This window comes from Aspergillus ochraceoroseus (genome assembly GCF_002846915.1).
Source record: "Aspergillus ochraceoroseus IBT 24754 chromosome Unknown P175scaffold_1, whole genome shotgun sequence".
NCBI classification, from domain to species: Eukaryota; Fungi; Ascomycota; class Eurotiomycetes; order Eurotiales; family Aspergillaceae; genus Aspergillus; species Aspergillus ochraceoroseus.
Window position 1 is genome coordinate 4754194 of NW_024468476.1, and position 26170 is coordinate 4780363.

The 26170-nt window shown below is 45.3% G+C and overlaps 6 protein-coding genes across 6 annotated transcripts; 3 read left to right on the forward strand and 3 right to left on the reverse strand.

Annotated features, from left to right (window-relative positions):
• Positions 1 to 672: 672 nt before the first annotated feature.
• Positions 673 to 5602, forward strand: P175DRAFT_0521055 (uncharacterized protein). Its single transcript, XM_040899179.1, has 5 exons — positions 673 to 1654; positions 1708 to 3549; positions 3623 to 4362; positions 4413 to 4653; positions 4905 to 5602. Exons 1-5 carry the CDS (start codon positions 886 to 888, stop codon positions 5102 to 5104), a joined length of 3792 nt encoding a protein of 1263 aa, XP_040756650.1. The 5' UTR covers positions 673 to 885; the 3' UTR covers positions 5105 to 5602.
• Positions 5603 to 6823: 1221 nt separating this feature from the next.
• On the reverse strand, positions 6824 to 8638 carry P175DRAFT_0498365 (DHHC family palmitoyltransferase). Its single transcript, XM_040896486.1, has 5 exons — positions 8361 to 8638; positions 7806 to 8307; positions 7629 to 7752; positions 7530 to 7570; positions 6824 to 7477 (listed from the first exon to the last, which is right to left on the reverse strand). Exons 1-5 carry the CDS (start codon positions 8473 to 8475, stop codon positions 6895 to 6897), a joined length of 1365 nt encoding a protein of 454 aa, XP_040756651.1. The 5' UTR covers positions 8476 to 8638; the 3' UTR covers positions 6824 to 6894.
• A 1561-nt stretch (positions 8639 to 10199) lies between these two features.
• P175DRAFT_0498369 (uncharacterized protein) lies at positions 10200 to 10845 on the forward strand. The gene has a single exon (XM_040896487.1). It carries the CDS (start codon positions 10555 to 10557, stop codon positions 10825 to 10827), a length of 273 nt encoding a protein of 90 aa, XP_040756652.1. The 5' UTR covers positions 10200 to 10554; the 3' UTR covers positions 10828 to 10845.
• Positions 10846 to 14687: 3842 nt separating this feature from the next.
• On the reverse strand, positions 14688 to 17361 carry P175DRAFT_0528800 (uncharacterized protein; the record flags this gene model as incomplete). The annotated part of the gene is made up of 8 exons (XM_040899640.1): positions 14688 to 14893; positions 14950 to 15037; positions 15132 to 15413; positions 15484 to 15515; positions 15574 to 15666; positions 15740 to 15875; positions 15932 to 16208; positions 17228 to 17361. The coding sequence occupies 8 exons, from the start codon at positions 17359 to 17361 to the stop codon at positions 14688 to 14690; spliced, it is 1248 nt and encodes a 415-aa protein (XP_040756653.1).
• Positions 17362 to 18363: 1002 nt separating this feature from the next.
• On the reverse strand, positions 18364 to 19714 carry P175DRAFT_0528801 (uncharacterized protein; the record flags this gene model as incomplete). Its single annotated transcript, XM_040899641.1, has 5 exons — positions 18364 to 18531; positions 19056 to 19226; positions 19428 to 19434; positions 19501 to 19597; positions 19675 to 19714. 5 exons carry the CDS (start codon positions 19712 to 19714, stop codon positions 18364 to 18366), a joined length of 483 nt encoding a protein of 160 aa, XP_040756654.1.
• Positions 19715 to 20104: 390 nt separating this feature from the next.
• Positions 20105 to 22060, forward strand: P175DRAFT_0426423 (uncharacterized protein; the record flags this gene model as incomplete). Its single annotated transcript, XM_040893167.1, has 2 exons — positions 20105 to 21809; positions 21864 to 22060. The coding sequence occupies 2 exons, from the start codon at positions 20105 to 20107 to the stop codon at positions 22058 to 22060; spliced, it is 1902 nt and encodes a 633-aa protein (XP_040756655.1).
• Between the last annotated feature and the right edge of the window lie 4110 nt (positions 22061 to 26170).

The window sequence follows — 26170 nt, forward strand, 5'->3', positions numbered from 1 at the left end:
AAGACGGGGACGGGGAGGGAGATGCACGGCCGAAAGGATTGGCACGCTTCGGCGAGCCATTTAACTGTGAGGGAAGCATTATCGTTGTTGTTTCACTGGGGCATGCTTCAATGACAAAAGACGATGGTGATTAAACTGAAGTCGTAAACAATAGGACGCAGGAAAGCTCAAGTCAATGAGCCCAGTAGATGTCGCTCAGCGGAGCATCCAGATCGAAAAGAAGTACAAGAATTAAGGAAATGAATCCGAAGTTGAGATAGTTGATGGGAAGATGAGAGACAACACAGAACAAGGTATTACCTGGGCTAACTATGAGACGGAAGCCAGTAACCCTGCGTGACGACGAACTATCAGCTGTGGTCAGGGCCCAATCCCCACCTTGTGTTTGTTTACATCCGCCCTGCTTTTGCGTTCCTCAGGCTCCGTCCTCCCCGGCAATCGCGCTAGTCCCGATGAAGGCCCACCTTCATCACGTGGGACCTGCGGCACGAAACTCGATTCTTTTTGGTGCTTTTTGGAAGCTGCACACTTGGGATTTGTCCAACACGCCTTCAAGGGTCTCTCTGGCTTTTTGTCCTCATTCCCTATCCTTACTTCTCGACTGCTCTGCTTCTCTCATATCTGTATCAGCTCTCCCAGTTTTCTTCTTGTACAGTGAGCGTATAGCATCGAGGGATTGCGCGAGCCTCTCTCGATTCAGTTGCACTTCGCCCTTGACGCGCGCCTCTTTGCCTGTGATTCGACTGCATCCTGTTAGACCGGCATACGATGTGTATAAACGTCGAACTTCATCATACTCGCCTGTGATATCTATCTTGCCTACCGCGCGCAGATCAACATATCCCGACTCAGCCGAAGAGCGCGCAGGTATCGCCTCTCTACACCATGTCTAATCACCAAGTTCCCCCAGTACCCCCGTACTGGGGGCCATCCAACTATACACAGCCATGGGCCCCCCATCCTTCATCATCAGGCCCCGTGCCCCAGGGTCTTCCTTTCAACCAGGGCCCGACCCTGCCAGTCCCTCCGCCATTGCAGAACCTTGGTAGTCATGCGCTTGATTATACGAACAATCTTGAGGGTTTCTATGCGAATGCAGGCCTTCCGGGACTTGGAGGTCCGGGCGCAACTGCATCCCTGCCACCTCCACCATTCCCTTTCGCCGGCGCTTTCCCTCCCGGACAGCTTCCGCCACCTCCTTTCCCCCCCCATATGCCGAATATCGCGTATCCTATGGTACCCGTCCCTCCTCTCCCCCACGCGCAACCTAGCCGTCCGTCCACCACCGAACAAACCCAGACTGTGCAACCGGACGCACCTGAATCTCGACCCATGACGACTTCAAGCTCGGAACAGGACCTTGACCGAGAAGAAGGTGAACTGACGGATATGGAACCCCCCGTAACGAAATCTGGTCCAAGGCCGCGACACACAGGTGACACATACGCTAAGCAAGAATCCCGCATTCCACCAAAGCAAGGGCACTACAACCAGACAAAAGACGCGCGCTATCAAGGCTCTAGAAGCTCTGGTGCCCGTCCTTCACATCTTTCCTCTATAGCTCTTGCACCAAAAGCGAGCTCAGCAACCTCGGATCTTGAGGAAGGCGAAGCCTCACCTGAGCCGCACACTTCGCGCAGAGATAGCGGATCCCGTATTTATACCCTTTGTTCTGAACCTATATCTCAACACGCTAATGTTTTGCAGCCTACAATCCACCATTGCCAATGGACATCGAGTCGCCGTCTGCCGCGAAATCCGCTCCTGCACCATCTATTGAACAATTCAATGATGTAAATAACCCTGTTTTAGCTTCAGCCCAACTCCACACGGGCAAGTCGCTTGCGCAACTCCGTGTTCAAGCACAAGGCGCTCTCCTTGGTTTGGCCCCGCACAGCATTCGTTACAGCGAATTGGTTGGAGAAGGCATTAATCCTCTCATTTTAAAGCAACTATATGAGGAAGTTGGCATAAAAGTTCCCAGTTCCCCACCTTCTGCGTCTCAAGTCTCACCTAAAGACTTCTATCGTCCCGGCGCGAAGGAGCCAGAAGAGCAAGAAGCGCAACAAATCCAACCAACGGAGTCCAAGACACGCTCTTCTCAGAAGACTATTCCCACAGATTCTACCCTAACGGCTGTACAATCTACCCAAAGCACTTCGTCTAAGCCTATGGAGAGAAAAGAAGTAATTGCACGCATGCTTGCCGCCAAAGCTGCTGCTGCCAAGACTTCAAGTGTATCGGCGCCATCTCAGACGGATACTGCAATAACCGCTCCGGCTCCTGAAAGCCTTGTTCCAAGCACGGACAAGTCCCTAGCATCGACACCTTCAGAGGATATTTCTAAGGAAAAGGAGGTACGCGTAAAGGAAAAGAACAAGGCGCAAACAGAATTAGCCAGGCAACGGATAGAGCAGCTGAAGAAACAGGGTCTAATGAGAAGCCAGCAGAAGTCACAGACAGAAGCTGTGTCCCCGGAGAAGGAGCAGCTTCTTGCTACTTCATCACAAGCCTCATCGTCAATGGCCATCCAACACCCTCTGCCAGTTCGCCCTCCGGATCCTGAAGCTGTATCACTCGCCCGTATACCTGGCCTATTTATGAACGAACAGAGCGCAGCTAACGATTCAACCAACGCACCTGCTCAAAGTCTTGGAGCGGATTCAACTTCCCAATCTCGTGCGAGTCAACGCAAACGCCCGCGGGCATCTGACTTCGACGAGCCGATTCCTGTTCCTAAGAGAAACTTCAGCAACGGCACCAATCATGTCCCTCTCCCGAGACTCGTCATTGATATTAGTGATGATGAATTCTATGGAGATGACGAAGATGGTAGTATGGATATCGATCTAACCGCGGAAAGTACCCTACAAAGCTCCGGTGAAATGGAAGGTACCGAGAGTTTACAGCCTGTATTACCATCGTCGATCGAAAGCCTTCCCCATCGGCCTGCAACATCACAGAGCCTAGGCTATTCTGTATCCTCAACGCCACAGATAAATAGAAACGGTGAACAGGATGACCTCAGAAAAAAGCACCTCGAGATACAGGCAATGCATCGAAGAATTGCCGAGCTTGAGCAGAGAAAAAAGGCAAGGCTAGCAAGTCGCACCCAATCTCCTCGGAACTCTGACTTATCACCTCCCGAGAATTCCACCCCTGTTGACTCCGAAGCCGTCAATCCCTCCCTCGTGGTGGAAACGGTAGCATTGGAACCCTCCAACAAACCAGGTGATGAGTTTCTGTCATCCCTAGGCGTTGAAACCTTGCATGAAATGAAGTCGAAGCTCCAACGGAAGGATGAGATCGAAGCCGGGGTTCCTTCATTGGATGCCGAAATACAAAAGTCTGAAGCTAAACTCGCTGATTTCAAGAAAGAAGGGGATAAGCTTCTTCTGGAAATCACAAAGGGGAAAGAAGGTCGACAGCAGCTTCTGCAAGAGCTTAGTTCTTTGAAAGCAGAGCTTAATGGGCTCTCCCTTGAGGAAGTGATTACCGCATTGACTAGGTCTGAGCTGAAGACAGAAACGCTTAACCACATTCCTGAAGGTACGTTTCAAAGGCTTCTGCTTCCATAGCGTCTACTTCAGTTTTCTAACGAATTTTTGCTAATGCCTTGTAGTTCCGGGCCATCAAGATGATACTTCACCTGAGGACAAGGTCTCAGTACAAGAGCCGCCCCAGGACCAATCACAAATCCTAGACACTGCTCCCACCCAAGATTCTAGTTCCCACGCTCAGGAACTCGATGAACCCCAGTCAGTTGCCCCCAACAACATGGGTATTCCCGCAGCGCCGGCCGTACCAGCAGACGAACTTGCGGACGAACTGCCGGATGCCTCGATGTCGGAGGACTCTAGATCCTCGATGGATGAGTCTACCGGCAGTTCTAGTTCTAGCTCGGACTCTTCTGACGAAGAAATGCCAGATGAAGAAGTTCATGATGCCGGCTCTGTTGCGGCTGAGAGTCTTGGTGGATCTTTAAATATAAGTCCTGACAATCAAGATGAGTTGAATGCAGACAATATGCAGCAAGTGCCCGAGGTTCAGCAATCTGAGATTCAGCCTCAATCTGATATGACATGCACTGCCGAGGAAAATGATGTTGCCATGGAGGACCAGTCTTGCGGAGAATCCTCCGTTTCAGAGGCATACGAGCCCCCAGAACCAGAAGAATCAAGCGCTGCTGGTTCTACCTACTCCCCCCCCTTGAGCCCCGTCTCTCCTGGTTCTTTGGCTCCCGAGGAAACCCCCAAGTCCCGGGAAGATCAATCTAAAGAAGCTGGTGAGCCACTAACTGGAAAGGTCCAGGAACTGGATTTTCAGCAACCAAGCCATTATCCTCGAGTTGGCCTTTTGGATGTGCGATAAACCTCAGTTCCTACTAGCAATGCAACACTGACACTCCATAGAATGAGCGACAACCCGAAGACTCAGAGCGTAAATTTTCACCCTATCATAGCCCATTGAAGCTGTTCAAGGGCTACCGCTACCACCCAAATTACACTGATACCGTGTCTGGTGGCTATCGCTCTCTAACATATAGCCATAACATTGATCCCATGAAATATCTTTGCCCTTTTGAGGCTGCAGGAGGTGTCTGTAACGACAAATTCTGTGAATTCCAACATTTTCGGGATATGGCTCTTAGTGGTGCGTCGAAGCTTGAACAATTGTTTGCAAAAACACCTTCACTGTGACCACACAACACTCTTGACATTTGACATGCTCTATTATTCATACGTTCCTATCCCTTCTCTTCCATTCCATGCTTTCATTTACAAACCCCCCCCTTTTTTTTTTTTTTTTTTTTTTTTTTCCCTCCCAGACCCCTGTCTTTTTTACTCAGTGGGCTGTACTTGCGCTGTGCGGATGCTGACGCACAGGATTATTAACCGCGACAGATGACAAGGTCCTCGTCCAAATGGGTTCTCGTCGAGAAGGCAAAACACCGGAAGAAAGTGATAGTTATCTTGCCGGGCTAAAACAAATGATCAACGACATGCGGCGGGAGAAGGTGAAAGATTTCAGCACTGTCGCCGCTGAGATTGCCGCATACCGTAGACGTTTCCTTCAGGATCCTTCACGGGTCTTGGCCTTGTAACAACAACAAACATGATCTCAGCCTGTGACAGTTCCCCAATCCTCTCTTTTATATTCAAGGTGAGCTGCAGCTCCAGCTTCTAAGCCCAAAGCATAGTCTGTGTGAATACCCACTCTACCTGGAGATGGGTGGTTCTCACACCACGCCGGCGCTGGAAGGTTATTTCTTCCTATTTTTCCCATGATACCAACATCCCAAACTCTTCGACCTCCGCGGCCTTCTTATCCCATTTGTCTATTAGCATCTTCAGCATTTTACCTTGGACCCGTTCCCTTTCTTTTCTTTGTTGATCTATTGCTGTTTGGCATACAAGAGAGCGAGCATGGAGTCAGGAGCATTACGGGGGTTCTTTTTCTTTAACCAAGTCGTAGGCGAGCTCACCCACGCCTTGACAGCAAGACCGACAGAAACACGAAGCAAAACAAGGAAAAGAAACAAAAGAAAGAAAGAAAGAAAGAAAAAGAAAAGTACAAAAAGAAGACGAAGAAAGGAGAAGAGAAAAAAAAAAAAAAGAAAGAAAGAAAGGTATACACCTTCTATCCAGTCAAACCGAGTCTTTTGGAAGGCTAGGGTGAGCGACATTTAATGTTACCGAGCGACAGAGTTCCCATCAAGTGGAATGCGATGTACACCAGGGATTTCGGATATTAAGAATTACATAGCACGAGTGAATCTCACATTCATATTTTCTCATTAATTATATTTCCTTTCTCTTTCATCTTGACCATGTCGGCTAGGAACCTGAATTCCGGGTTGCCCCAGCCGGAAGGCGGCGCAGACAGACCCGCCAGGGCACTCGTGCACCCGCCAAAATGAGGCTATAGTTAATTATATCGCTCGTACTTACTGCGAGTACATCATCCCGAATTCAATGATGGAATAACCTGGGAGAAAAAAATAAAAAAAAAAAAACAAGAATAAAATAAACCAATTAATCAATCAATTAGACCTGAGTCATAGAAAAAAAAAAAGACAAAACTTACCATGCAGCATTGTGGAGGCAGGCAGGCAGGCAGGTGCCTGAGTCACCACATTGATTTCTAACTAACCAAATAACTAGTTACACTATGGAACTCTGTATACAACTCCTACCTAGTAATGACTCAAGCAAGGAAAAACTTAGCATAGACTTTGAGGCTTTCTATATGTAATCCTAATCCTGTGCTGCAGGGTTTACGGTATTTACTAGGTATACTATGTAGGTGAGTCAAAAGTACGATGCGCACCAGAGCATGCGGACGGAGTACTCCGTGCTCTGTACCACACACACAGAGTACAATTTACATATGGAGTACACTACCTATGGAGTACGCTCTGTATATGTAACGATTCTACTGCTACTGAACTCGCTATATTTGTCTCCTTGGGTATGTATGGGCAGGTGATGCTGTACTAACTACTACTCCCCGTGATTCCAAAATTAATTCTATCTCTTATTATTCCCTCTTTATGTTTCGCGAAAAGGGAGAGAGATATTATGAAAATAGGAGGGCAGGTAGGTGGTTGTATTGGAGCGGCGGTGCTAGATATTGTAAATTACAACTTGGTATGTTAAGTATTTTGGGAATAATTGAGATGTCAAGTACATACGAGCTTGAAGGGCTGGTATCTACGGGCTACTTATATACGTAAGTGCGTAAGGGGTAGAGAGAGAGTCAGCCCATGGTAAGTGCAGAATCAATACACGGCTAGAAATAACAATGTAGAGAACAAGAATGCATTGGCTAAAAAAATGTTGTAATGGGGGTGGTCATTATATGCAAAGTCTATAAAACTAATAATATCCTCGTCTACTCTGCTTGCCGGTGTCTTCTCCTGTGTTGGTGTTTCGGTTTCGCTCGTCCACCATCGTCCCGCTCATCGCTTGCTGGCTTGGGTGTCGATTCCAATCCCGCCTCTTTTTTGAGTCGCGAGACCACCGGACCAAGCGCGAACTCGCTTTCTAGACTGCTGTGATCCGCACATGGACTCTGCTTAATTGGCAGAAGCCACTCAAAAACTGAGTAGCCTAGCACCTGTTGCAGATTCTTGATCGGGCTGCCAAGATCAAATGGGTTTTCTCCGGGAAGGCTCTGGAGGACAGCAAAAACATGTTGTTCACCTGTCGTTGGTGCTGGGGGTGGAGGCGGAGGATATTCTCCTGCAGTTACCGGTTGGGGTGGCATGGGGGGGAGAGGGTAGGTTATGGTGTGGAACGTCGGAGCCCACCGTGACCCTGGGTTGAGTCGGGATAGCAAGTGGTTCGGCACGCGTATAGCCAATGTCCAAACTGCAGATCGACGGCTGAGATTCTCGATCGTCGTCAGATTATACATTGAAAGTTGTATGGAGCTGACGGCCATTCCAAAAGTAAATATGCCAAAGAATCCGCTCCTATCTTCTGTTAGCAGAATATCCAACTCTTGAGACGCTCCAAAGCACTCACAATCCAATACCAATGACCCAATGAGGGTTGACATCGTTGATCTTCCAGTAGATTAATCAGACAAAGATCCAAGCATAGAAAGCAAGTTGAGGAACCTACCTCTCGTTTCAATTCAGCCGTAAATATTGCACACACGGTAAGGATAAAGGCACAAAAAACAGCAGTGTAAAACACAAACTGGATAAAGAATTTGAATGATGTTTCCGAGACTACGCCCCCGACCCTAAACACGTGTGTGAGCGATAGTCACTACTCTCAGGAAATAGTAAAACTCACCAGGGACAAAAATGATCCATCTTCCGCACGCATTGATCTACCTCTCGGCAGTGGTGCGCTCGATCTGGCTTGTAGTGGCAACATTGCGAGCAATAGATGGGCCTACCATCCGGTTGACAGATGAAGACGTCTCTCCTGTAAAAGCTCTCCAATCCCGCAGTGTCCCACGGGAATGCCGCAGCACCGGCATTGTGATTGAGCGCTCTCTCAACATCTATTTCGGATTTATCCGAAATTCCAGTCGTTCTTGTTTTCCGATGTCCCTTTCGTTTCCTCCGATGATGTTCTCGAGAATGACCAGTTGGCGGTTGGGGGTCTTGGTTCGGCGCGGGTACAGCGTTTCGGGGTAGGAAACCGGGATTCCAAGCCACATTATATAACAGTCGAAGGTAGGTTATTATCACAAATATTAATAGGATGTAGAAAACGGCAAGTATTGCTGCGCCAGCGCCAACTCGACTACGACGATTATACTTTCCGAGCGGGTGGATCAAATAGTCAACTATTTCCAACATTTAGCCAACGCTGACCGCCGAGCGCATTACGAGAACTCACTGCATAATGTCTTTGTAATAGCATAGCATGCGTAGATGATTATGCAAAACAACACCGGAGGAATAACTCGGGCAACTGCTAAATTGACGAGCCGATTGTCGGGTTGCCGCGCCATTTCAAGGGAACTGACAGATGCCCTGGGCAAAGGCAGATCCACATGGAGATATCACAGACAAAATGGTTAGGAGTGTAAGTCCCGAGGTGTATCCATATTCAGGCCGGTATAGCATATATTTACAGCTGCAATAGGGAAAGCTATCGCCAGCGGTGGTCGACACTACGAGCCTGACGTTGGCGATCAGGTTGCATCAAACGTGACAAGTGCAAACCATGCAAACGAGATCTTTCTCACGTGATGATAACCGATAACCGATACCCAGTTTGCCTGGGGCACGTCCTCAGGCATCCGGAGACGAACCCCAACATATTCATGAATATCGAAAAAAAATTAGAGACAGATCTGCGTTTTTGCTTTAGCTACGCAACTACGGTGTCACTCACTGCAATTACGACTAGCCTAGCTATTGTTAGAAAACACGATGCTTAGAAGAGACAGTCAACTCCCCTCCCTTGCATATACGAATCCAAAGCTACTACCTAAGTAACATCTCCACCCCGGGCGATTCTATCGAGTGTTACTATGTACAAACTTGGTGACGTCCTTTGAACTAGGCACGAATTTTTCTGCCTTTGAATGATCACGACCAGGGGAGCTTGCGAGGTCTGTGGAGCAACTCTGCTTTCCAGGCGAACTGGGCACTAGGGCGCGTTGTCCCGCGACTTGGATGTTCAGTTATTCAAAAGGTGAGGCAACAAGCGTTCAATGTAGAATAATATCCCGCACCTAAAATTAGCTCAAAAGGCCCATTATGACAGAATTGGCTTGAAAAGGGAGAATTCGAGGACCAAAGGTCCTCGACTACCTCTAGGTAAAAAATGAAGGGGATCAATCTGGGGTTGAACGGCTAGCATAGAACCCTGCAGTTCCAGAAGATCGGTGTCTGCAGCGATCATCAGTCCTGTGCAATGGTGCATTGGGGGATGCTCAGCGGTTCTAAGTACGTACTTACGGAGTAGTGACTACTAACTTGTAAGGTCCTTCAGGCATGGGGAATGAGAACATTAGAAACAACAAAATGCAAAAAAACCCGGGAAGATGTAATTATAGTAATTCATGATGAAGAGAACACTGAGATCTTTCATAATTAATGTCAGCATGCTTTTTTCTTTTTTCTCTCTGATGTCAACAACGGACACCCGCAGATCCAGGCAACAAGGTTAGGTGCCTGCTGGCTTACCCTTAGCACGTCAGGAACCCGAGTCGAGACGGTGAACACAGTTGACTTTCCCACTCATTGGAGGGGGAAAAGGAGACAGATGACTTGAAGCGCAAAAGGACAGACTGCAAATCAAAAGCAATTCGGACCTCGAAAATTATCTCCACTATCGATTACTCTAGCGGACCTGATCTCGAAAGTGGGCCGCAGCAGCTTAGCAGCCTGCACTTCTAGGCAGCACACGGCTTGGATGGGCAACGAACCCGGAAACTAAAGGATGAACAATTCAAAGGGACAAGAAAAAAAAAAAAAAAAAAAAAAGACTCTGTGAGATAATACAAAAACAAATGAAACAGAAAGTTGCTCACCAGAATCACCCAGGCAAATGGGCGGAGACTTCAACCGGGCAAAGCGGGCGTCCTTGCGAAGCCTTGCCGGCCCTCTTTTGGGGGGGAGGTAGGGTGGTTGTGATCTCCCACGGAATTTTGACTCAACTTACATGCTTCTGGTAGTTTCATCAATGGAGATTCAATTCAACTCTTCCTAGGGCTAATCAGCGTGTTTCAGACACCTTACTGTTCGATCTAGGCCAAAAGAACCAAGCATGACAGGGTGAAGTATGCCTTAGTTTAACCCACTCGTGGCTCAGTCAGGTAGGGCGTAAATGCCTGGTCAATTCTGCCTAGCATTCTCATGATTCATATTATATATACTCCTGCTGGTCCTGCTGAGGTATATAGCTTGCTTCCTCCCCTACTTTTTCAACGGCCATCCAACACCAACTTCGTTGTCTTTTGTCTATTCTGTTGTCTCGAGCAATCTGAAAGTCTAGTACCAACAACGCGCGCAAGCTCTTTGACGATCTCTCTGAACCTTTGACCACAGCTTTGAATACCAAGCTCTACTTCAAACCAGCGATGCCTTACTACACTCCCGCGCAAGAGCTCAACAGCTACAAGCCGCTACAAGGCTTCTCCGCAATGAACATTTCCTCTTTGCAGCGCAGTCCCCAGTCTCCGTTTCCCACCAGCTCCATTGATGAGACCCGGCTGCAGAGAAACAGCTACCGTGGCTACACTGAGATGTGGGTATGCTGCCAGTGCGGTGACGGACCCAAAGTCTTCCAGCATCAGACGCAATGCGTGATGTGCACCCACATCGCTTGCTCCTACTGCTCTCGTGTCAAGTAAACATGAAGCACCAAAAACATCAAGGTAAGAAAATACGGGTGTTCCGCAGCAAGAACAAACAATAAGCTCATTCTCATGATATAGATATTACATTACGGCTATTCTTTGCGGAATTCAATCACTCGGTTGCGCTCCTCTTTCAGGGATTTTTGGGAGCGATACGGCATGACATACACCATGAATGGGCTTTAGCTTTTCTTTTTTTTTTGGGTTTTGATATTGCGATGCATAGACAGGGACACGGACACTGCGCATTTTGGGTTGGGACTATTTTTTGTGGGAACCAAATTCTAATCATACACGGGATGTATACTATTTTTATTGACGGAACCAGTTTGGGGCGGATAATGCATGATGGGTGGTGGGGGCGTATTTTGGTGTTAGAGACGTTTTGTTGTTTTTTTTTTTTATCCAGCTTGTTGCTTTTGCTTTTTTACTGTTATTCCTTGATCTTGCCCAATTTGGGGGGTTTGTTGCACAATAATCAATGTTGACAAGTTGACAATCTACAATCTTCTTCTTCTGGATTGGAAGTGCATTCGAGAGACTCGTGAGTACCTTGAACAGGGCATTGTAGCATCCCCACTAAGTAACCTACAGATGCATGATAATAACAATGTCATCCGCAATATTGAAGATTACAATTGCCGAGATCACTTCAGTCCCCCAACGAAGGATCAGTAATATTCATGGCCATCTGCATGATGCTCGTACTTCGGAGCTGAGCGATTCCCTGGAAGGACTAGCGAGCACTCTGGGGTGCGCGGCGCGCCCTATATGATCCATTCCATCATATCTGCAACAGGATTGGATTATGCACAAGTCTCGAGCCGCAAAAGTCTTGGGCCATGCAAATGAGGGGGAACCTGGAAGTCTCAAGATACAGCTGCAGTACTACTATCTTACTGACATGACGCTGTAAACCTCCGAACCATAGTTAACAAAGGGGCGGACGTTTGATTAAATGCGGTGACGGCACTGGCCACAACCTAGAGCCATTTACCGCCTCTTTCTCGTGCATCTGTATATAAAGGAACCTTAAACTATACAGTTGGTGATCACCTGATGCCTAGTCCCACCTGACGCCCGATTTTACCACTACTAGTAATATTAAATATGAAGTAATTCAACCATATATAATTATTATTATCGCGTGATCTTTTAGTGGATAAATATAGTCATTATTAGGACTCTATATATAGTTTTTAATTAGTCTAAAAGTACTATAGGAGCTGGATCTCGCGGCCTTAATAATTTACTATTAAAGGGGCCTCTAGGACTTCTATAAGTATTATTAGCCTGATTTTTATAGATTTTTACTAGTATAAAGCTTTAAAAACCTTCTTTAGAGACTTCTTTACCTGCTAGAAATTATTTTAAAGCTAGTAATCTACCTTCTTTACTAGGTAAGCATTCTTCTTTTATTATTTCTTTTACTCTACCTCTAGTAGCTATAATTCTTGCTAGAATACTTAATTTCTCTTTTACTCTTTAAGTAAGTATTATTTCTCTTCTTTAATAAGCTATTAACAGACCTTCTCTTGCTCCTTTAATACCTTAATAAGTTATATAATTTTATTCTTCTATATTTAAAGATTACAAGCCTACTAAACCTTTTAAGGAGAGTAAAAAACTATACTACTATTTTTAAAAGCCGCGAGCTTAAACTATAAGAGTTTCCTATATTAATATTTCTTCTTCTTATTCTAGAGGGCTAATTTAAGGCCTTAATAATATAATTTTAGGATAATATTTTCTATAAAAAGATAATATATTATTAAGCTTAATTTTTTGGTATTTTTATTATATATATTAGTAATAACTTAATTTAAAAGTTTCTTAATCTTCTGCTAGTTCTCTACCTATAGGATAGAGTATAAGAAATTACTTAAAGAGGACCTAGAATTATTCTACTTATTAAATTAAACTAGAATTATTTCTAGATTTAATAGCTATATTCCCATAGTTTACTATAAAGAAAGGATATTTTTTATTAATAAGGCTTATTCCTAGGCTAGCTAGAAGAGGTAGAAGAAGTCCTATTTAATAATATAACTAAGGCCTATTAATTTATATAGAAAGTCCTTAAGATTCTTATTATAAGTAATAGAAAGAGGGCTAAAGATTCTAATATTAAATAATTATAGTAAATAAGTTAAATAAGGTAGATATATTATTAATAAGATCTTATTAATATTATAGTAATTAATAAACTTTATAGTAAGGTAAGATCTATAATTATTAAGGATAAGAAGCCTCTATTACCTGCATGCCTTGTCCTTGGTCTCGTGGTTAAATATATTAGTTAATTAAGCATATCCTAGCTTATTATTAGTCTAATTACTTGTAAAGAAGGCAAAGAAGCAAGAATAAAGCTCAAGATTAAAGTCTTGAAGCTAGGAATCTTATATATTACTAGTAGAAGCCTGGTAAATAAGATCTAGTAAGAGAGAGATTCTATTAGTATAAATATAAGTAATTAAAATTATCTACTTATAATTTCTATCTTACAGGCATTACTTAAGCCCTCCTCTAATTATATATTTCTACTTTAAGAAGATCCTAAGATCTTTAACTAATATTTTAATAAGAAATTCTTTCTTGTCTATATTATAGATATCCTCTAGTTATAACTTATATTACTATATCTTCTAGCTTAATAACTTAAAATATAGAGTATATTTATATATAGAATTAGCTTATTTTCGTGCAGTATTAATAGCTATTATATAAGTTAAGATAAGATTATCTTAGTAATACTTTATAAAGTACCTAGGCTAGTATTTTCTAAACTTCTTACTAGTAATTTCCTTTACAAAATTTCAAAGCATCTTATAGAATATAAAGAGGCCTTGCTTAATAAGCTTATTAATATAGCTTATTAGTTCTTTTTTATATTAGTTAGTAAGAACTTGCTGTTACTTATATTAGTAGTCTTTAAGGTACTATATCCCGTGGTAGTGTCTTAATAGCATTATCTAATTAATACTAAACTTTTTCACAATCTTAGTATAATTAATTAAATCACCAATCTTCAATAAGTTGATTGCTTCTATCGCGGCTTTAATTAAACCCATATTGGTTAAGATATAAGTTGTTAAAAATTATCAAAAAAACAGTCAGTGAGGGGAAATCAGGCATCAGGTGGGACCAGGCATCAGGTGATCACCGACTGTAAGGAAAACAGCGGTCTCTCTCTCTCTCCGCCATTCTCCGCCCCCTCTCCCCTGTGGATTAGGGGAAAAAAAATAAAATAAAATAAAAACCTAAAACTGGAAGAATCATCTCTTTGGTAGAGTTCAGCTCTAATGCACTCATTCAGTTCCCCGTTTCCGAGATGACTCTTAGACAAAAGCCAGATCAGGCATAACCATGTCACCGATTCAGTTCGACTCATTTCTCGAGGGGCTGTGTAGCATCATGAATGGGGGTTTCTTTCGCCCTCTCCCTGTTTCTTTCCGATGGTTATAAACTAGGAAATGCAAATTATCAGAAATAAAAAAAATGAGGGTCAGGTATATACGGTAGTACTCGAATAGTCCTCGAGGGTCGGGGGACTTTTGTTGCTGGGAATTTAAAGGTACCTTGCCCGTTCCCAAGTCACATGTTGTCATGAGCCCCAGCAGCAGGCCAGAGTATGGAATCTTGTTATACATGATAATTATATATACCCCACGTGCAAAAACAGAGGTCAATTAAGCTATATCTTTTAGTGTCATATCCAGACTATATATATAGAAATCTGTCTTCAAGTCTTTCCTTTTATATATCTATCTATAAGTTCCCCGTTTGAAATGCTCTCTTCACCTTTTGGTATAGATGTAGATTTTGATACAGTGTTCTAGACATCAAGATTGTATCTAGGATAGTGGTTTTGCTAAACTCGACATCTTTGCAGCTGCATCCGGTGATAGCTCTTCACTCCTAGTTTGGATATACATGTCAAAGAGATCTTTGTTTATTTCATTTGTTATCTCCCATCGTTCCACTGGGACCCAGCCAGAGTCATCAGCGCAGAGCTGGGTCTTCACGATATCCTGCAAATAAAGCATGTCCTGATATTGCACTACCTGTCATGTGATAGAATAGGAAGAATCTCGTTCATTTTCTGTAAAAGATCACTGTATTCACTGGTGGATTGCCCCTCACCGAAACAACCGAGATGATGCTGCACTTCAGTTTTCTGATCCACGAGAAGCCTCAATTCTCGCTGTGGAAGAGACAAGGCAGAGTCCAAAAGCGATGTCCCTGTTAAAATGCCAGGGAGTGTCAGGGAGTAGGAAGGAAGAGAGCACAAGGCTCACATGGGCCGACATGTTGTACTGGTTTAGACTTATCTGTAAAGCTTTTATGCCACATGGATCGATGATGAGATGGCCCGACGCAGAACAATCCGGCAGGATCCAAACCTGGGGGTAGTGCATAATGACGGTATCCTTGAGGCACACGCATTCCCGTAGAAAGAGACTTCCATAGGCTGGGAATTGCAGACTCTCGAGTTCCTTCTCGACTTCCACTATTTGGTCAATTACTTTGTAGTGCTCCAAAGTATTCATTGTTCCCCCCTCTTTCAGCGAGTGAAACTCCTGGAATTTTTTCCATGATAATGTATTCCGTCCCTACTGGATTTGCAGGAGCTGAACTCCAAGCCAACACCTCTGGAACCCTGATTGAAGAACATGATCGCACTAAGAAAAGCATGTCAGTATGATAAAAAATTAGTGACAACAACCTGCATCAGCGTACAAAAGTTCAATGTGGCCACCTCGGACGCGGTTGTCAGCGAGGGAGTCCCCACGTTCGGACAAGGAATCTTTGCGATAACCTCACGGCCATTGTCTATTGTGAGCAGGAATGCTTTGTTAAAGCTGCCTTCCAACTTGGACAATCTGTACGCATTTTGTCGAATCACCAAATAGTGAGGAAGCTTGGTAACAGAGGTTTTCCACATTAAATTTCACAAAACGTTGCGGAAGTTGGTGTTTCTCATCGACCAGCCATCGGCCCGAAGTATATCTGAACAGATCATCCTCGATAACTGCGTTCGCCTATTGGTTCGTTCACATAAATACACGGGGTGGGGAGAGAGGAAGGGAAAACAGACTGGAATCCTTGAGCGCGCGGGCTCTTTGTCAAGCACGATCGTCCGATGCAAGTTCCGTCTTAGATTTAGAAAAAGGATGTTCTGAAAACCACGAGCAAATCGGATATGGGCCAGATGGTGACACAAAGAATGATGCAATGATTTCTTCCACATATTCTGCTTCGGGTTTGAAGAGATGAACAATCTGTTGTACAGCTCTGCTGCAAGGAGGTGTTCATCGGGCTGTTGTTTAGGTAGGGATGCAGGAAGCGTTCCACGAAAATCCCGCGGGCTGAAACTATAAGGTGCTTGCCTGCGAAATTTCTTTAAGGACATTTAGGGGCATATGTACATATTTTTTATGGATAATTTTATAGAGGAGGCTGGCTAGCTCCCTCTTTTAACCCTCTTAAACCGCGACGATATTGGAATGAGGTCGGAAAGAGTGCTCTCTTCTTTTTTTTTAGTTTTGTTTTCCCGCCTGATCAAAAGTATTACTGTAGTAATCTCGTTATATCTTACCATCTAACAGATCCTAAGATTCCGATACCGTGCGGTGGATCCTGGCGATGATCGGACCTGCAGTAGTCGGAGGTCTGTCCACCATTGCTCAGCCAACTCTACGACTACTACTCGTGATGTAACTTGTTATTTGGCCACTTTCCCTTACTACGTATGTCCTGATACCTACTCTAATGATTCTTTGATGCCTATATCTCCTATAGGTTGTTTCCAGCTTCCTTCTTCCTATCGTTGGAGCTGCACTGTTATCAAGCAACCGGTTACTTAGGTACTCTTGGTATAGGTAGGTATAGTCCTCGAATAACTCTGATAATCTCAATTGAAAAACTGCACTTGATTCGATCGCTTGATGCAACACAATGGACTAATCATAACCAAGTAGACAGGAAGAATAAGAAATGCAACTTGTTCCAGGTATCAGTATCATACAAGCACGCTTTCTACCACAAATCGACATAATAAGACATGGCCGAAGAATAAACCCCAGGAAACTAACAGTTCCAAAGAAAGGGTGCAAAAAAAGAAAGAAAATACATAAAAATAAAGCCGAGAACGAGCCAAGGAAAGTCAAGAAACTAAAGAAAAGAAAGAAAAAAGGCGTGATAAGAACATTAAGCGAGAATCCCAAAGTACCAGAGGAAAAGGTACAAAATAAAGGAACAAACGCCCCAGAGAATATGTATCTGGATAGGTAGAAAGTAATACCTTCCATCTTCATGGTTGATTCATCACAGAAAGTCTTTACACGATCGGCAGCGTGCATGACTGCAAGAGGTGCAGTAGGTGGTTGCATACTCGGGATTGTTCATATTGCTGCAAGAACAACACGTCCACCATCCGGCCATAGAGATGTTCCTGGAATACTGAACCAGAGTGGCAGCGGCGACAGTGACGTGGGAGTGGAGGTTCTGAACAATAGAGCCAAACATGTTTGAAGGTTGACTAATTTTTCAAGAGCGATATGAGTAGTCAACGTGGGTGTTGTGGTTTCCCAGTCCGCTGCGTTTGATGTTCTACTGGAGAATATGTACGCTGGAGATGGAGACAGGGAAGTATATATTGAAATGGGGAGCAATAGAAATATCAAGTTGATTGAGTGGAGATCTGGGTTGAAGCTTGGAAAATACAGGTAAAGGACGTGTAGAAAAGCAGACTGATGAGGGAAAGAAATAGCAAACATGGAGCTAGATGGCAGGGAAGCTTTTATCTACAGCTCTTGCGCCCAACATTTCTCACTTAGTGTGTAGATGGGCTAAGGAAAGGGTGAAGCAAAAGATCTATGCCTGGATCCGCAGAACTTGGCCTAGGCGATATCCAGGGCTAAATTGCTTCGGTGAAGGGTAAATCATGTGCATTTGAAACGCCTGCAGAGAGAAAGAGACTGACCGATAGGCCCAAGAGAAAGCATTGTGACAATATTGCGCAAATATTGTTCATAGAGAGAGCTGGGGTTCTCAGGCAACAGGCATCTAGAGCCAGAGGTGGCCGATATGTTCAACGGAAAGGCTGACCGCGTGGCGGAGTTCTCATCTAAAGTGGCTCGGTATACGTATATCCTCTAATGCTTTACCGTTGAGGGACGGTCAGTCCAGCGGGTGACAAGTAAGGGTGCCCAGTCCATTGAGCGTCCCGCTGGGGCAAAGGGGTCGAAAGAAATAGGATTCCGAGAACATTCTCTGAAATTAGCAAGTTTCAACAACGGGTGCTATTGGGTTTGAGCTAGGGCAAGTATATTTACCTAGGAGCGACTGTCAAACTAGTACAAAGGCCAAGGGACCCTACCAGAAAATATTCACCCCGATTAAAGGGTTCTTTAACATAGTTAATAGCCCAGCCCACCACCATGGGCCTCTCTTTCAGTTGGAGACAAAATCTGCTGAGGGAATAATTACCCATGTCCAGTGAAGCAATAGGTACCCGCAAAGAAGATTCTAGGATTGTGAAGGAATCTGAATCGCAAATTCTTGCCCAGTGTCCCTCTGTTTGAGGTAGGGCATGCCGATGGGGTGAGAAAGCCTTGTCGCCTCCGCGGGGCTAAGCTCCCCTCGGTAGTCCATGTTTAATCGGGTCGTCTGAAATCCGGTCAATGTTTCCAGGAACTGATACAATGAATTAGCGTGTGGTTCAAGCTTCTTTGATGCAAAGCAATGTTCTACAGACTCTGTGACCCAGGCAGGTTGAGCCCCTCCAGCTCACACAGAGATGATGATGTACATCATCACTTGATTTGATAAGCAAGACAGGGGAATTACTAAAACAGCATTATACGGCTGGAACGAGAAAGAATAATGAAGCGTTGCGAGTGCTGCGCCCCAATTGTTTGTACGTAGACAATCCCAGGAGGTTGTTGAAAAAGGAGGTGAAGACGGAGGTCGGAGGACTCCGGTAAAAAAGAATATTCACAAGGAGCCAATAGCAGTAGACATTTAGATTGACATTACCTTTGTGTTTTCCTGGCCTTGAGCATGGTTGAAGCAGTTTGATTGGATTCGGAGCCCATACTTGTTTTGAGCCGCATGTCGTCAAATCCACCGTTAACGCTGCACCTAAATTTTAAATTTGATTTGAAAGGTCTAATCAATTTTGAATGCGACGCCGGCGGAAACATCCGAAGTACTTTCACCAACGACGACGACGACGACGTGGAGAGGTAAGAAACCCATTGGCGAGTCGGCTCTAGCGGTGGGACAAGCGGAGATGAGGGGGCAAGTCGGATAGGGTGGCAACAGAGGAGGAAACAAAAGGCCTCATGATCATCACAGTTAGAGGCAGATTCTGGAGGCTCACGATCCGACTGGTTGCAGGGTTAAGGATTCCCATCTGTTTGAGCCGGGCGTCTTTTCCCTCTCGGTATGGAGTAGATACAGTTGAGTTGAGGGGAAAAGAGAAAAGAGACGAGGAGGAAAACAAACGACGTAACGTGACCATGGAACAACCGAATCCCCATCCACAGTTCTTGCATCCACGGTTCTTCCTCTACTCAAATCGCACGCACATCTGATCTACATAATCGGCAATATTAACATATCAATCACGGTCACCGCAGAATCGTCATCCGCACCACTCACAGTTTGATTTTCGGGGCTCTGGGGCAATCTTTTGCATCCTCTGGTTTGCTAGTTCTGGTCGGGTAGAGGAGGGTCTCTGTCGTCACCGCCACCCGCCCTTGATTACGGAGTACGGAGAGTACTAATAACTAGTTAACTAACTAACTAGTATTTACTAAACCTACGGGAACTCACAGTCATCATCATCATCGTCTTCATCCTTTTCTCCTCTCATCTTATCCGTCTTCTTTTAATATTTCATCTCTCTGATCAGAATCTGTCCCCATCGCCTGGTTATCAATTTCTTCAATTCTCTGACTTTCAAGGCCTTGTCTTATTGTGTCCTTTGCTATTATCCGCTGCTCTGAGATCCTCCTTCCCCTCCTCTGGTGGCCTGCGATTTCAGGCTTCAATTCTTCTGGGTCCTCAGCCCTATTGCGTTGCTTTTTGTGCCTCAAGCACCGTTTCATTTCCTAGATCCGACACTTCCTGGAAAGCCCTGGATTGTCTTTTCTCTTTTATTTGCCTGTCCCCCCCCTTGCAGGTCTCTTAAACCTTCATCTCCTGCACAACTTCCCTCGATCATCATCAGTCCATTGCAGCTTCATATCTGCACCAACTCAGAATGCGCCCTTCTGCGCGTCATCGGCCCATGTCTCCCGGTAACTCGCTTTTGATTGATCCCATGCGGGCCTCAACGGGGACCGTCCAGCTCAATTCCTCCTATGATCCCTATGACTCTTCCGCTGGTCGTCTGGCATACGCGGGCTATCGCTCTGATGTTCCCTACTTGAAACCCTCCGACCCGCGATACACGCGTGAGACTAGACTAGAAGCCCAGCCTGTTTCCACTCAAACCTACCGAGAACATGGCCAACCCGCCAAATTAAGGACTGAATATGCTATCCTAGCTAGACCGCGGAGTAGCACTACATCCACCGCGGATTCTCGCGCGAGGCTTGATGTACCTGCAAGTTCTCCGATATCAAGGGGTTCGCCCGTGATAATGTCAGACTACGGTCGATCACCTAGCCCTCTTACAGGGAAGGACGGATACCTTGTACCTGCCTCGTCACATAAGCACCATCGGCGTCATCGTCATTCTTCCTCTGTCGATTATGCAAGCGATACGGGGCGAGACGCCTCCCGCACATACGAACATAGTGGCCGCCGGCGATATCCCCAAACTGGGGGTCTCCGAAGAGGTGAAGATATTGATGATTATGATGCTTACTCCTATACAAACCCACGCGAGCAATTTGAAAAAGAATCAATTGCAAAGCTGCGGTACAATCAGGGTGGCTACCCAAAAGAACGACGACCCCTCAGTTTAACCGGGATCGATGATCCTAATCTGATGATCAAAAAAGAGTCCCGGGCCTTAGGCCCTCCCCCAGCGCACAGAGGCTTCGAAAAGCTAGATGGGGATGAAATGCGACGGTCGACCTTCGGTTCTGCCCATAGCGAACTTGACCTTGCAGGCACTCGACAACGTCCGTCTCCGCGCTCAATCACATTGCATCAGGATCATGACGAGGGATATTCTTCGTACCGAGATGATTATGAGGACACCCGTCATTTACGCCGAGAGCATAAACGCCCCGACGGCGATGCACGCGACCGACAGGGCCAGGATGACCGTACATCGAAAAGGCAGCTCAGTAAAGTCCCTGCAGCTCCCGGGCCCAGCAATGGTCTAGGGACAGCAGTTTTAGCGAGCGGGTATTCCGATGATCTTGACTTTGACCTTAGGTCTCGCGGCGATCGGTATCGGTCCCGGGATCTGGTAGTCCGGGACCAAAGCAGATCGAGAAGACAATCAAGGCGACGGGTAGACAGTGATTCGGATGCCTATTCATCAGACGATGACCTCAAGAAATACCGACGGGAACCATCAGTACATCCAAAAACAACAAACTCTGATAGTTCCCGCGAGAACGATCGACCCCACAGGCACAGCTCTCGGTCTCGTCATCAAGGCCAGGTTTCAAAGGAACTCAAGAGCATAGACTACCAAAAAAGACCCGAGCAGGGGACGTCGAAGGATGTCGACACTCAGCCGCCAAAGGGAATCTTGAAGCCGCCGCGAGACAAATTCCCGGAGGAACCTAATCCTGTTCGAGAAGGAGTTGCGCCGTTGAAGGACGCACATAAGAAAGGAATTCCCCCAGGGGCACGCTGGACTAAAATTGACCGGCGCCTCGTCAATCCCGCCGCTCTGGAGGAAAGTCAAGAGCGATTTGAGGAACGGCCAGAATATGTCATAGTTCTGCGAGTGCTCACCAAGGAGGAAATCCAAGCGTACGCAGTCAAGACACAGGAGATTCGCGGTATGTTGCTGTGCGTTCGTCGAAATATTCCGAGTATGCTAACTCGTGTACTAGATGCCCGATATCACGAGTACATCCACGAGCGACGTCGACGCCGGGAAGAAGACCGGCGTCGTGGTCGACCCATTGATGACTTCTCGAGTGATGACGAGGATGATGGAGACGACTCTCCTCTTGCAATCGACACCTCAGCCGAATCGAAGCCGGCCCCTCGAAGTTCTGCCGGTGCAGCCGAGCAGATACGGTCATAACCGGCCTATATAATTCATTTTATACTGTGCTTGCGACATGGTGTTGGTTCTATGCTTTTCACTCGTTCTCTCACAGAGGTCTGTATACATGAAGTATGTCTATGTACGGTCATTTGCTATTAGCATAAGTGGATGCGCAATCCAGCCAATTTCAGTTTTACTAATGAAACTTCCTCTTGTCATCCTCGTTCTGGTAAAGGTATATATTTTTATCATATATACAATAGCACCGAAAGCAAACAATCCATAGAAACCCCGGGCCCAAAAGTCACTGGGGAGCGCTGGCAAAGAGTACACGAGTAGGAACATCGCCGCCAACAGCACCCAGCCTGGTTACTCCGTACAACATCAACCCCCAAGTGAGAAAATTCCCTTTGTGCTAAGGCAAAAGATGTCATATGTTAGGCCCTGTGCTACATTAGACCTGATTGGGTATGCTCACCACACTTCCAAGGGTCGGTCAACCGCGTCTCAACCACCTCATGTATTGCCTCCGCTGACCAACACGAGGAGGGGGGTTGATTCGCTTTTGTTAGAATGTTTGCTTTTTTTTAAAAAAAAAAATCGCTTTTACTGGTTCTCTTCACCCATTTGCTTTCCCCTGGAAAGAAGATCAGATGATACCAGTTGTTCCTAGTAGCGAACAACCGATTTACCTTGAGTACTCCGTATCTTTCTGTCTTTCCCTCCAAAAGGCGTGCTCATGCATCGCAGTCTTGAGTATATCCAATACACGTACCTCGAAAAGCAAACCCAAGTCAAGAAAATGCGGAGGTTCGTGTGCGGAACAAGTGCTGCAGAGACACAGCAGGGTTATAGCACCAGCAGCCGTCGAGTCCAGACCTAAATAAAGAGAAACCGTACTCCTCCGCCATTTTTTCCTTTTTTTTTTTTTCCTTTTTTGTCTGTTCATCTCCCAAATAGTCTGTAGTCTGCAGAGGAAAAGCAGCAGGGAATCCACGGGTAGACCAGGATCCCCCTCCCTCTCGCCATATTTGCTTTTTTTTTCCCCTTCCAAGCCCGTTGTTTTTAAATCTGGTTTTGCTTTGGCTTCAGGCCACCTGTCACTGCCATACTCGATAGATATGAAACAATGCTTCTGCTTTTTTTTTTTTTTTTTCTTTCTATTCTATTCTTCGCTGCTTTACATTGCTGCTTTTGCATGCATCACTGATACTAGAAGCTCGCAGGAATGCCAGCAAAGCAAAGTGCTCTTTGTGGTATCCACAGAGGCTAGGACTGAGTTATCTCGGTAGGTACTCCGTACTCTGTACTGTTCAGTTTGTACCTATTCCCGACTAAACTCCGGATAGAACGAAACAGGAAGCAATGATTTATCCTATCAGGCTACCCATCGAACCGAAAGAGAGCTCTATATGACAAAGGATTAGATTCGGGACTCAAGTGTCACTTCACTGTTCCCCAAGGAAAACCCCCATAACAACAACAAGAAAAACTATGTAGGACGCATTCTCGATAATGAAATGGTCAAGAAAGCCCAAGACGCCTAGCTAGGTAGCTACCTGAGTACTAGTAACTATCTACTCTGGGCCCGGATGAAGAAGATTGGGGGTTGTTTTCTGCCAATCACCGGGAAGATTATTGCTGTTACTGTAGTTAGTAGTTAGTTGGCTTGGAGCTATGTAGGTATCTATCATTCTACTCTGTAGTTATATAGTTATCTTATATAGATCCCTCTCTCCTTGAAAACGAAGACGAAAGATATATAACGCGAAACCAATTGGAATAACATCGATATACCCTCTACTCCATACATGTGTAAACGTTTATCCGTCCCCAATAAGTCCGTCCGCGCTCCGTGGCTTTATTTTTGTCCCCTCCACGTTTCGGTAGACTAGAGGAAAACTCTACAAAGCTTTCTACAGCTCATATTCGCCTAATTGTCGGTGAGAACGATTAAACTTTGTGATGGATGAAGAAGAATTTGGGCCAATTTCCTGGTCCTCCTAGTAGCCGTCGCAGCCGCCGTCGCAGCAGCAGTCGCAGTACCCGCGGAGAAGAAGAAAGAAATTACCGGAATGAAATCCTCGGAACTGATTTCCTTCCATGGATTTAATCGGATTTGCGTTATTCGTTTACTCGAGCAGAGAATGACCTGACCTGACCTGCCTCGTTTAAATATCAACAGAGAGTGTATATAGCTTAGGGCCCTAGGCTAGGTAGGGCTTTTTCTCGGAATCGGAATCACCATCACAGTATGGGATAAAAAAGTGGGGGGGGAACAGATGTGCCGATATTCATCCGTCAGTAGGGAAAGTAAGTAGTAGTCCAAGGGCCCTGAACTGAACATTCATAAAGCCCTGGAATCGCATGGCTTAACTAATCGGCTTTTAGATGATTACTTTTCTTCCACTGATCTTCTCTCCTTGAGCGTTGGAATCGGAATGAGCCTACTCTGGCTACATAGTAGAGTTGTTCAAGTTTCCACAGTCTAGAGAATATTCTCATATTCTCCCCACTTACCGGATGGTGGGGCCGGACTGCCTTTTCTTTGTTTCTTTTCTTTGGCCCAGAGTATAGGGCTCAGATCACATGTTCTCGGACTAAAATCTGACGCATTCTTTTCCTTTTAGTGTTCGAATCTGGCGAGATCAATAATGACGATGAGTCCACGGGGAAAGCTCCAGATCACCAAATCCTCTCTTGGCTTTTGCGCCTCTTCCGGTGTCTTTACGAGGTATTATTACTCGATCGTACGTACTGTACTCTGTACCTTGTAATATACAACATGTGGACTCCTCTGTTATTGTTATTATCTTTGATTGATTTATCGACTCTCGGTGCATTAGAGACTATTAACAAGTACCTATACGATTCATTTGCACAGTGCTTCGTGGGGTTTGAATCAATTGAAAATATCATAGGAAATCGGGGGGTCGGATATACTCTGTATGGACTGGAGATGGGCCGAGGCCTTGGGTATTAATTTGTATACTCCGTACAGATTAGATAACTACTTAGTACTCGTAGTACGTACTCCGTACTAGGTTGGTAATGCTCAATAACAATAATCTCCGAGGCAGAGAGAGCAGAATGGGTGGGAAGATGGCTGCGAAAGACGCACATGCGCATAGGAAATGAATCGGGATGGAGCTGGCTGTTTCTTGCATTCGTATGAGAGAGTATCCGTACTCTGTGCAGACTAGAGCATTAAAAAAAGGATGCATAAATATCACCATGGATGTTTTTGATTTTCTTCTCTGGAGAATCCGAGAACCTACCGAGATGTACAGTTAGCCTAAGGGAACTAACTAACTATCACTGTAGAGAAATCATGACAAATTCCGTATCTACGTACCTTGGGCGATTTATTCCAAATCAGCCCCGACTAACAACACAGACAGAGAAGAAGTCTTGTCTTGTCTTGCTACACGGGGTAACCAGGAACGCTGAAACTTCCGCTTACTCACTGTGCGGAAGAAAGGGAGATCAACGCCCAGAAAGGGTTCGGACCAAAACTGGCCGTCAGGAAGCTTCGGCCGGACCTAGTGATGCAGTCTAGAGAACCCTCATCCTAAGATGATCAAGATTTCTATTATTCCCATGGTAGGGTTGTTAATATTGTTTTCTTCCTTGAGGATCGGACTAAAGCCGGAGAGCCGGCCGAACTATATCGTGCCTCGCTAGTATCTATCTATCTATCTATCTATCTATCCTTAAGGATGAATAGGAAAAGTACTTGAGATTATTCTTATTATTATTATTTGGAATCAACTGGAAAACCCTCTGGAAGAGAGCGGGACCCACCGAGTAATATTACACAGACCAAATTCGATTTGGTGAGGTAATTTATGATAACTAGAGGATCACCACCTCATGATTACCTACCTCGCTAGTAGTAGGTACCTATGATCACATCGATAGTGCCACCACCAACAACACGATCAAGAGAATGAGGAGAGCAGGAAGCAACATATCAAGAATATGGTACCTAATAATCATCATGATACTCCTACGGCCAGAGCGAAGAGTCTCAAAAGGTGAATCCACTGTGGGGCATCAAGTGTCGCGCATCGACGAGCCGGAACGGTGTGTACAAACGTGCTCGATTCCCAAGGTTACCTATCAATCTTGCTGTAACTAACTAAT

Coding starts and splice junctions, on each gene's coding strand:
- P175DRAFT_0498365 (XM_040896486.1), bottom strand. CDS start 8,475: ATGGCGCGGCAACCCGACAATCGGCTCGTCAATTTAGCAGTTGCCCGA. Junction 8,308..8,360: donor TATTACAAAGACATTATGCA/GTGAGTTCTCGT, acceptor TGTTGGAAATAG/TTGACTATTTGATCCACCCG. Junction 7,571..7,628: donor CGGCTGAATTGAAACGAGAG/GTAGGTTCCTCA, acceptor ATCTACTGGAAG/ATCAACGATGTCAACCCTCA.
- P175DRAFT_0521055 (XM_040899179.1), top strand. CDS start 886: ATGTCTAATCACCAAGTTCCCCCAGTACCCCCGTACTGGGGGCCATCC. Junction 3,550..3,622: donor GCTTAACCACATTCCTGAAG/GTACGTTTCAAA, acceptor AATGCCTTGTAG/TTCCGGGCCATCAAGATGAT. Junction 4,363..4,412: donor CTCGAGTTGGCCTTTTGGAT/GTGCGATAAACC, acceptor GACACTCCATAG/AATGAGCGACAACCCGAAGA.
- P175DRAFT_0498369 (XM_040896487.1), top strand. CDS start 10,555: ATGCCTTACTACACTCCCGCGCAAGAGCTCAACAGCTACAAGCCGCTA.